We start from the raw sequence: 11,490 nt of genomic DNA on the forward strand, positions 1-11,490 counted from the left end.
ATGCCGCGGAGCCCCTCTGCTTTCACCTCGATAGCTCCCTGGTCGGGGCTCTCCTAGGTAATAACCCCACCGGCACACCCCCCACACAGTGCTTGGCCTGCCCAGAGAAACAGGTAGGGGAGGAAGAGAGGATCAGGCCGCTGAGAGCTCTGCAGGCCCTGCCCCTGCCCTGTGCCCCCAGGAGCTGCCTCGGCGCCTTTGCTGTCTCGGTGCTTTCCGTCAGGTGGGAAGGCCTCAGGCCCTTGTGCATCCTGGGGGTGGCAGGGTGCTGGCGGAAGGGTGGAGCTGTGCCACTCGCTGAGGTAGCAGAGCTGAGGTTTGGTTGATGGCTGTTTCTCATGGCCGGTGGTCTGTGAGGGCTCAGGTCTCTCTCCAGCCGCGTGGAAGGAAGGGGGCTCTCTCCTGAGCTGGTTTTGCTGCTCACATCTCTTCAGCTAAGGTGCTGTCTTGCCCACACCACACACATCTTGCATATCGTAGCATCGTTAAGGTTGGAAAAGACCTCTTAAGATCAAGTCCAACCATCGACCCAATACTACCATGATTTGGTTAATTGCCAAAAAAATTTAACTGCATTTTCCCGCAGTTTGTTGTAAAAACTTTATTTATGGATGCGTGCACTCATGTGTCTTGGGTTTTGATCACAACCAAATACTTAATAGTAACCATGTGTAGCTTTTGATACTTTTGCCTAAATATCTGTAATACTTGCAATGTCTCTTTGTAACAGGTCGGAGCGGAAGTAAGATTAAAGAACTTGAGAATTCTTCAGGTTCCAGGATAAAGGTACCATGTGCTGTGTGTCATCCAGGCCTGGACTGTTATGGGGCCGTATTTGGTTTTGTTTCCACATCAAACAGTTAGTGCATGAAGTTGAAGGGTGTTGCAATAGCTGTAATAATTCTAATCTTTTACAAGAATTGATAGAAAGGAAGTGGGATTGAGGGTGCAACTTGACTGGTATATGGAAGTAGGAAAAGCACACTGATATTTTTTTGCCTTAATTATACATTTAATTCTCTTTGTTTCCGCAAGGGAGATAAAGGGCCTTTTGCTGGGAAGAGAAGTTAAAATTCAGGGAAAAAGAATTGAAGATTGTTTTTCAGTACGTATTTTCTATACTGTTTGCAGTATTAAAAAACCTCAGGTTTTATGAACAACATAGGTTATAAAGGGAACCTATGAAGCTGAGGTGAAGATTTTTGGCAGCATTGCAGTGCAAAACAAAGCCAAGATGTTGATTGACGAAGCTGTTAAAAGATCTGGACAAAACTATGTTAGAGGTGAGACTGAAAAAGGTGAGAAATGTGTTCTGGAAAAATGTATGGATTGTCTTTCCATGTATTCAGTAGTTTGCTGAAGAGGTTTTATATTAGCGATAATTTACTGAAGGGAATTCACTTCAGTATTCAGTATTCACTTTTACCTTTTTCCTGGATAGTGGCATACCTTCTCAAAACAGAAATATCCTCCTTATTCAGATTCCTCCCCTCAAACTGCTAGACTTCTGTGAAAAACTGTTCCTGTGTGTTTTCAACAATTTTATTTATTGGAGAATGTTTTTCTACTTGGTTCCGTGCATTATCAGTCCGATTCCCCGTAAATACAAGTATTGGTTTTAGTTTAAGTTTTAATGTAGTATCTGTGCAGTATGAAAATTTAATAAGCTTTCATAAACATAGTCTACAAAGAAAATGTATTGACGATAGCACAGGTGATGCTGACTTCTTACTTTCGTGGCAAGTTAGCATTTCAGATTTGATGTTTCACATCATGCCTCACTTTACTAGGCGTTTTTATGTTAACTTTGTCTGTTACATGGGTGTATAAGTAATGGTTGTATGTTGAGATGCTGATTATGTTGTTGGTATTTGTCTTGTGAGTTTTGTTTTCTAGAAATGCCCCAGGAAGTAATGAGTATGTTTCAAGAGGCTAGAACTAGTTAACTCTTCCTTAGTATATGTGTGACTGTTTTCCCTGTTTTGTGCTTTTCCACTAATACATAATTATGTTGCCACTTACATCTTCAGTGTAAAACCTTTCCTTCTTAAGTGTTAACCTCACCAAAGAGAGAGTATAGAGTGCAACCACACTGAGAAGTTATTGTGGTGTCGTTTGATGCTTTACAAGTAAATCTTCTTGTAGCTGTTAAAAATAAAGATTTCTGTCTGCGTATTATCCGCTGGGTTTGTAAGTTTTTTAAAAAGCCCGCTGTGCACAAGCCTGATAGCTGGAGGAGCAGAATCTGTCATTACTTTCTTTAAGTAGCTAAAGATGTTGGAATGGCTCTTCTCTGAGAGAACTGAATTTGTACAGGTTTTACCGATATTTCAAGCTAAGGCCTAGGAGAGAATTTTCTAATGAAATACTTCACGCCCTTACAATAGAAAAAGAAAATAAGGTGCTTGTTTTGAGGGGTGTTCTCCCCTGCCTTGCAACAGATTCCATCAAACAGCAGCATTTTGGTACTAACCCCGCCAGAAGAACCTTTGATGTTATCAAGCCTGAAGATAGCCCACAGAAATCAGTGATTAACTGGGCCTCTCTTCGAGAAAACAAGGCTAAATATGAAGCTCTGAAATGGGCAGGTTAGTTTTAAAATTTCGACATATGATAAATCTGTTGAATGCTTAAATGTTTTTAATTTTTGCTTTGAGATGACTGAATCTTTCAGCATCCAAATAAGATAAGTATTTGCAGTGAAGTGGCCATGCCAGCATTTGTCAGCATGGTCACTGAGGATGCTATAGTTGCTGTTTGAAGATTCAGACTTGCTGCTCAGCTGGAGTTTTGATTTCACCCTTTGAAAACACTGTTGTTTTGTATGTGACCACAGCAAAAATCTGAGATTTTTTTAAATGTTGTACTATATGTGTTAGTAGCAATTACTTTAGAACCTGAAATTTGGGGAAGCGGTTCTTTTACATATACTTAAGTATCTCAGCCTTCATCTTTTGCATGAACAACAAGAGTCTTCCACCACTTGTGACTAGTCTAGTACAAGGCACTTTCTCAGTTTGGGGATTTGTCTTAAGCTTAGCAGACTTACCCTGAATATGTAGCATTTCTTACTGACTCTTGTTTTTTTCTGATTGTTTAAGACTTGCCTCCAATTGAGAAAAACTTCTACAAAGAATCGTCAAGGACTGCATCTATGTCACAAGAAGAAGTAGAACTGTGGCGGTAAGATCATTTCTGCAGGGAATCATCTGCTTGGCCAAATTAACTACTAAGGTATAAAGCCCCAGAAGGGGGAGATAAAATACTGAGACAGAAGCATTAATGTTAGGATCTTGTGATAACTCTTAGGAACTTTTTCTTAGGAATTAAACAATAACTACCAGATAAGGTATTATTAGTGGCTTGGAAAAATAACTTGTAGGGATTAACCACTTCTCTAGAAGTGTTTGCTGGATCCAAATGAAAGTCAACTAGATAAATCTACGTTCCTTGGCAAGAAAAGTCATAATCTAAAAAAAGTTGTGTATTTCAAGTGATTCAGTTCAGGTCCTGGCAGTAGTTTCAACCCTTTTCAGTACTTCTGATGATCATTCTTGAAGTGTTGTTTTTTATTACTCGTCTTTTTGCATATTGTTTGGTTTTTCTCTTGCGTGCCCACCAGAGAAACCTTGCCATAGTGAGCAAAGCATAGATTTGACACCTGTTTCTTTAAAGTATTTGTATATGTTATTGATAGAGCTATTCAGGAGCAACAGGACATTGTTCTGTAGGTTCAGAATATGCATTGAGGAATAGCACTGCTGTGATAAAAGAATGTTTTTCCTTTTTCATCAGATCTGTTTGCTTTAAGGAAGAAAAAGACAGTAATAGAAAAAAATACTTTTTTAAACATGAAGAGAGGTTGAATTGCCCATTCTTTTCCTCACACACTGGTTGAAGTAAAACTATTTGCTGAATGAGGATCTTCAGACGAGTAGAGGACTGGAATGCAGATAAAATACTTATGCATACTAATACCTCTTAACTGGAGTGGAGACTCAGAACCTCAGTTTTTAGTGTAGCTTTTTGTACGTGTGTTGTATTTTGGGGTTTGTCTGGATGGGGTTTGGGTGGTGGTTTTTTTCTGAGCTTGTCTTGCTGTCCACATTCTCTTTTCTAAACTGTTCAGTTTGTATTTTCAAGAGCATCCAGGGAGTTGCTCTGAAAACATTTTCAGAAACCTTTTGTGAGAATATAGGATTCTGACAAATATGTCCAATGCGTTCCTCCGAGTTACAGACTGTCTTTAGGCTTAATAACTTGTCACAGTTATTCAACTTGTAATAGAGTGTAATTTAAGTCTGATATGACAGGACTACAGTTCATGTTAATAACCATATATAACTCCAAATTAATCATTCTTAAAGAATGGTAATTGATTCCTCCAGGAAAAGTGTTTCTGTAGCAAGGCTTTCTTAGACATTAGAAGAATAGTCCCCAATCTCATTCAAGAGCCTCAGTTTTTCTGTTATTCCAGGAATTTTAAAATAGAACAAGTCAGAAGGGCAATCTTTTGTATTTGCTCTACTTTTTCAGATAATGAGACTTTAAAGCAATTGCACTTCTTTAATTCTATGCAGGAAAGAAAATAATAACATAATTTGTGATGACTTAAAAGAAGGTGAAAAACGCTGCATTCCCAATCCTGTTTGTAAATTTGAAGATGTATTTGAGCATTATCCTGATATTATGGCTAATATAAGAAAAGTTGGTTTTCAAAAGCCTACACCAATTCAGGTATTTCTTTAATTTTGATAACTTTTTAACTGAAGCTTAAGAGAACAGTACATTTAAGTATTTTTTTTTTTATGTTAGTCGCAGGCATGGCCGATCATACTTCAAGGAATAGATCTTATTGGCATAGCACAGACTGGCACTGGGAAGACATTAGCGTACTTAATGCCTGGATTCATTCACTTGACGTTACAACCGATGTAAGGACTACTCACATGTCTGAGTTGCTGTGTTGCATCTCCCTGCCCCCCCCACCCCTCATGTGTTGGTTTTCTAGTAAAGAAGGTAATAAATCATAATTTGGAAAAAAAAAATACAAGGCCTAGTGGAACGAGTACCAAATTTGTCACCATAGATTCCATTAGTAGCAATAAAACAGTTGATGTCAGGTGTGGTGGCCTTTGCCTGGCCTTATAAACCCACATTGTAAAGGTGCTTTATTGCAGATCCAAAGATGAACGTGGGGGGCCAGGAATGTTAGTCCTTGCTCCCACTCGAGAACTGGCGCTTCAAGTAGAGGCAGAGTGTGCAAAGTACTCATACAAAGGAATAAAAAGGTAATCTTACATCTTGCTAGTTAAGTATTTTTTTTCCTACCACTCGTGGCTTAATTCACCTACTGAAATAATTAAATTTGCTAAGAGAGGAAGGCGAGGTAGTAAACACAGAGTTTGTGTTTTCCCAGTTTTTAGAATGTCTCTTTTGACTACTCTAGCGGTGAAAATCTGTTTCTTACATAGTTGGAGTTCTTCGTATTTCAGCTTTGTTGCTTCTTCTTCTCTGCAAGCAGCCGAGAAGAGTCTGATGGTGTCCTCTCAGCACCTCGGTAGTTGCAGACAGCAGTAAGGTCTCCCTGAGCCTTCTCTGCAGGCTGAACAAGCCTGGTTACCCGCTTCTCATACCGTGCACTCCCTCCACCTGACCATTCTGGTAGCTGCCTGCTGGACTTGCTCCAGGGTGGTTATGTCTATCTTGGAGAAGAGGCAGGGAGCAAAACCAGGATGCTTTTCTGTGGGGTTATACTGCTGAATAATGCCCACCCAAGCCTCTCTGCAGAGCTGTATTCTAGCATGTTGGCCCTCAGCTGTGGGGTAGTTCCGTCCCCATGTTTGGTTTTGGTAAACTTAATGGGATTCCTGTCCATCCATTTCTCTAGCTTTTTGTGGTTCTTCTGAGTAGCAGCCTAGCCCGCTAGTGTATTGACAGCTCCCCCAACTTGGTTTCAGCCGCAAACCTGCTGAGACTAGATCTTCGTTTAAGCTATTAAATAGACATTACTGTACTCTAAAATTTACTTTTAGGACTCTCTGGTAACTTTGTATAGCTTTCAGAATTAGTCTTGTAATCGTCAAATACTGAAATGCACGTTCTACTTCCTTCACGAAAATACTAAGGAGTTTTACAGAGCACGTTAAGTCTGTGTGTAAGTCTATCGAGTGTGTGGATTGTTTTAACAGCAAAGCCACCTCACTTGTGATGATTTAGAAAATGGGGCATTCTTTCATATGTTCATCTATTTTTGATGTGAATATTTTGAAAGCAACCAAAACATACTCATAGCTTAATAGCTATTATTTTCCTTCCTTTTATGATTACATTCACTGCAATTTCAGCAGAAAGCTATTCCTGAACTGCTAAGAGAGTGTTAAGTCCATTATTTACTGTTACACTGTCAGTCACACTTACTGGATTCCTTCTTCTTGGTAATACCAGATCATACTTTTTTAAATGAAGCAACCTAGTGGCACATATTTGAAAAAGATTGGCTTTAGTGGAATGTTACTACACTGCTTCTGTAAAACACTTTATTTTTCAGCATTTGCATATATGGTGGTGGGAACCGAAAAGGACAGATAGACGTGGTTACCAAAGGTGTGGATATTGTTATTGCTACTCCTGGCAGACTGAATGATCTTCAGATGAACAACTTCGTAAATTTGAAGAGCATAACTTACTTGGCAAGTAGCTGATACGGAACAAGTAATGCACTGGTTGCTAAATGGTTGACGTAGTGTGAATGTGAACTTTAATATTGTTTAAAGAAAACTTTTTATGTCTTAATTACAGGACATCTTAATCTTGAGATTAGTGTTGGAGGGATGGTTCATACTTGCCATAATTGCATTGCAAGTGTGGAATATTCCCTAGAAAAAATAAAACAGGCATCTAGCACAGTAAGCATTTTAAAGATGCTTATTGGTAATATTTGCTGGTTTAAAGCTCCTTTTTGTCAAGATCAGTTATTAATGGATGAAAGGTTTTTCCCAAGTTGTCTTTTCTTTTTCTTTTAAAGATTACCAGTGACCAAGGTTCTGACTGATGCAGTAAGCACCAGAGTTGCAAACAGATACTTAAATGCTTGCATGACTTTCTTTTGATCCCTGGGGGAAAACAGACATGTAAACACTGTTACGAATCCTTGTGTATTCATTTCATTCTTGCCTTTTGCTGTGCTGGACACTTAAGACCATTACTGTTTTGTAAAATGCTTTCACATACTCAGTTTCAGAGTTATCTAACTGGTGACTTGGTGCTATCTCTTGTTTCCCTCTTACCTCTATCCTCATTCGCCTTTAAGGGTTAAATACTTACCAAGCTGTAACAAGTTGACGCCAATTCTAGCTAATAGTTGTGAGCTTACTGGTAGGGTCAATGCTGATATAGCATCATTACAAATTTGGCTATCTGGGAAAAAATAGTATTGGAAGACAAGAGAGTAGTCTCTTGTAGAAGAGTAACATGTAGTTGCTAAACAGGAGGAAGAAAAGGCCAGAAAACCTGCTTTCTGAGAACTTAGTACTCTTTCTCTACCAAGATGAAAAATGGTCATATTACAAGGACACACTGTTTTGTTAAGCTAAAAATACTTATGTAACCAAAATCAGATGTTTCAGTATGTGCAGGATATACTATAATAAGATGTTACTAAAAAGAGTTAGCTATCAGATTGAAAAGCACAGTAATGTAAAGCAGGAGGAAAACATTTGTTGTTGTACTGCTAGCAGTTAAGTATTTTCAGAAGATTGAAACTGGTGCAAGGACCATGTTTTGCAAAGTTGTTAAAGTCTCAGACTTTCTGGAAATGCTGTGCTTCTTTAGGTCCCGTATGAAAAATTGGACATCCAAAATTCTATTACTTTTTTTTAATATTGTCATGTATTTTTCCTCGTAGTTTCTTGTACTTGACGATACATAAGACGCCTTCTGTTCCCAAAGCTTCATTGTTAATTGTCAGCCAACAAATAATTTAATCTTGCAGCTTTATTTCAGAGAAAAAGAGAGAAGTGTTAGATTTCAGCTTCAACACCTTGGCTGAAGAATGCTCTTCATTGAAGGGCTTCATTTACAGTTTGCTTTAAAGATATTGATGAGTCCTCTGAATGCTCCCAGAGTGCACTGAGTATTATTTGCTGGTGTGATAAAATTTGTTTCTGTAACTGCTTCCAAGGTCAGAGACAGATACAATTATTTGTTTAAAGAAAAAAAAACCACAAACTTTGTTAGTGTTAATTATATTTGAATATGCATTGTACACAAGGTGAATTGGAAGCGGAAGAGTTGTCATCTTGCCTGACAGAACCACCAAGTTAGTCACAATCTTGACAGAGATTTTTAGGAACTCGTTTATTTAAGATAGGCTGCTGTTTTTCATAATTTCAGAAGAAAGACTGGGAAATTCTGTCATACGTGGCTGTTGGATTGGTTACAATACACATCATTTGAAGATTGCTTTCAGTTTTGCTGTATCCAGTGTAAATTGATATTCATTCATCCATTAGTAATCCGAGTGCTTTTTTCTTTTTGACTTTATACTCATAAAGCAGAAGTAAGGAAATTGAGTTGTGCGTCAATAATTTGGAAGCATTTAGAAAGGAGAGTATACTATAAAAATATGTAAAGTAGGATATAGAAGGTACGTTGGAGTGACCCCTTTATTCTTCCAATACAAAAATAAGTGTAAAACTTAGCAATAACTGGCAGAGGAGAGAAAACACTTTTCACATGAAGAACTGGCTTTTAAGAATTTCTTGCCAAGCAATAGGACTGAAATGAATAATGTTAACAAACAATTAAATATGTATAGATAACAAACTTAAAATTATGTCAATTGCAGGGAGATTTAGCTTACAAACGAAGACCTGGCTAGGAAGCATTTGGAAAAAATAGTGCTAATGTCTATCTGACAACTGTTGCAGCCTTCCTTCTTTATTAAGCAGCTATCAGAAATAAGGAAAGTAAACTTCATCTGCTCTGATCTATCTCATGCACATACACATAAGTGCTTTCTTCTCACTTTCTAGCACAGTACCTATGTGTGTAATAGCTTAGAAAGCTTCTGCTGCTGAAAGTGGTGTGGTAGCCAGCTCTCTCTATAAAATTAATGATATTTCAGCTGTACCACTGTCCAAGTAATGAAATCTCTGTGAGTCCTTTGAAGATAGAATGAAACCAAGAAATAGAATTCTTATCTACTGTGTCTCAGAGATTTTCATAGATAATATGAAGATTTCATAGATTTCAGAGATTTGCATAGATAAGGTGCTAAAAATATCTGAAAAGAATGGAACAGCAAAACCAGGATAGTACAAAGGGCTTATCATCGAAGTCTTGCATTTCCACAGAAGTGACTAGAAAATGTCAATACTTAAAAGCATGATCCATAAAGCTTTGATTTATATAAACTCTATTTGAAAATTAAAGGGAAAAGTGAATCTTGAATGGCAGTCTTCTTCCTGTATATGAGACTCTGAAAATACTGACAAATGTGCTTGTATATTAGATAAAAGATCAGTTCCAAGTAGTTGTACTCAGACTTTCAGCTCACTTGTTCTCTTGATTTTTTTAATTAGATGAAGCAAATTTGAGCTCTAGGAGTTCTGCAGTGTCCTAGTGTGAGCCAGAAAGTACAATCTGGGGTTTTTTTCCTACTTCTCATGAGGAACTAAGTTGATAACAGAGAATTGGTCTGGTATGAGATCTCTAACAAGGTAGAGATGAGATTTATTTTTTTCTTTAAATTACTGAAAAATTCTTGCTGGAAAGGGTGTTATGTGGGGTCATCCCCTCCCTAGGTTTAGCTGGTTTTGGGTTTTTTTCGGTTTTTTTCATTTTTAGTTTTAGGCACCGACCGAATTATTGTTCAAAAAATCAAACAGCTACTGTTTCTTCTTCGTTGACTTTAAGTGCTCTTAAAGGTGCCATGGGATTTATTGCTCTGCCTGCAAATGTATTACTGAATGAAAAAGCTTCAAGGAAATTGAAGAAGTGAAATAGAAGTTTTTGCAATACATTATGGAGTGGATTATGCAAATTAGTTGTTGCCATTAAATGGTCTGCTATGTTACGTCTTGCTGAAACCCATCACTAAGGAACTAGACACAGTAAATAACCTGTTTCTGAGCAGGTTCTAGATGAGGCTGACAGGATGTTGGATATGGGATTTGAACCTCAGATAATGAAGATCTTAATAGACGTGCGGCCTGACAGACAAACTGTTATGACAAGGTATGAAAACACAGTAGCCCTCAGTACTCGAACACTGTAACCGTAAGGCTATTGAACAAGTTAACTTCAAAACCAATGTGCCCGTTTAATAAAAACTTTCACTAGCCGAAATGGGAGTGGCATCAGTTTTCTTTCTAATTCTATCTTAATGAGTCATTTGACAATTTTATTTTCATTGTATAGCCCTTTTCTGATGTTTAACAACAACCATAAAAACAACTGACTTCTTCCCGAAAGGGAAGGTGTCCTGGGAGTGCTAGAATTTGCCACGTCAATTTGAACCACCAACTTCTGCTTCTCTGTCTGGGACCAGATGTGTGTCATAACCTCCTGATCAGTATCTGTGGTAGTCTGTACCTGGATTAATTCTGGATTTTGCAGGTTTTAGGAGCTTAACAGTAGAGTATCTCAACACTAGTTTTTGTTACTGTATTTCACACTAGAGCTATTGTTTTAGAGATAAAAGTGGACTGGAAACTTGCTTATTAGGTATCACTGAACTGCTGAACTCACTTTTGGCTTCATTAGAAAGGCTCCGTAACTGTTGCCTGTACTTTTAACCTAGAAAGTTATCTTTAATGGTCGATTGCTGTTTGCTAATAGCTTCTTAAGATTATTTCTAAGTGTTCTATAAGCTCACTACTCTTATTGTGTACTCAAGTGTTTCGCTGGTGTATAAGAAAGAAAAGAAAGAAGAATGATGAAATTAATGAATTGGATGAGATTTTGCACTCTGTTCTTATGTGTGTTTGTCTTCACTTCCTGTTTAGTGCTACTTGGCCAGATGGTGTTCGTCGTCTAGCAAAATCCTACTTGAAAAATCCTATGATTGTATATGTTGGCACTCTTGATTTGGCAGTAAGTTCTGTTTCTTTTTTGTTCTATTATTTTGTGGTGTTTGGTTTTTTTTCTTTTGGAGAAGAACTCCAGTTAAAAAACTTTAAAATCAATCCAAACTATCAAAAAATGGCTCCTTATTGTTCTTTTAAAGCTTCTCTAAAAGGTTAGAAAGAGCTAAAAAAACACAACAACAACAAAACAAAAAAAAAAGAGCTTTGTTCTTAGGTTTCTGTAACAAGGTGTTGAAAACTTGGAGTCTTAGGTATATAGTAGATGTCCCAAGTATCAGTCAAATTGATTTGTTGAATATTATTCTTCACAGTGCCATGTGTTCTTGCCTGAACCGTTATTTTTGCAGCCTTCACTTCAGTTCAGCAAGATCTTGTTACTTCCTTACTTTTCCGTCAGAGA

General features: G+C 37.7%; 1 protein-coding gene across 1 annotated transcript; it reads left to right on the top strand.

Moving 5' to 3' along the window:
- Positions 1-5: 5 nt before the first annotated feature.
- On the top strand, positions 6-11,106 carry DDX43 (DEAD (Asp-Glu-Ala-Asp) box polypeptide 43; the record flags this gene model as incomplete). The annotated part of the gene is made up of 11 exons (XM_009865173.1): positions 6-57; positions 731-786; positions 1,166-1,276; positions 2,459-2,588; positions 3,102-3,183; positions 4,581-4,737; positions 4,816-4,934; positions 5,181-5,291; positions 6,551-6,692; positions 10,139-10,239; positions 11,010-11,106. Coding segments are annotated over 11 exons (1,158 nt in total), but the record flags the coding sequence as incomplete, so codon positions are not given.
- Positions 11,107-11,490: the final 384 nt, after the last annotated feature.

The sequence above is a fragment of the Apaloderma vittatum genome, unplaced genomic scaffold, assembly GCF_000703405.1.
Source record: "Apaloderma vittatum isolate BGI_N311 unplaced genomic scaffold, ASM70340v1 scaffold42012, whole genome shotgun sequence".
NCBI lineage: Eukaryota > Metazoa > Chordata > Aves > Trogoniformes > Trogonidae > Apaloderma > Apaloderma vittatum.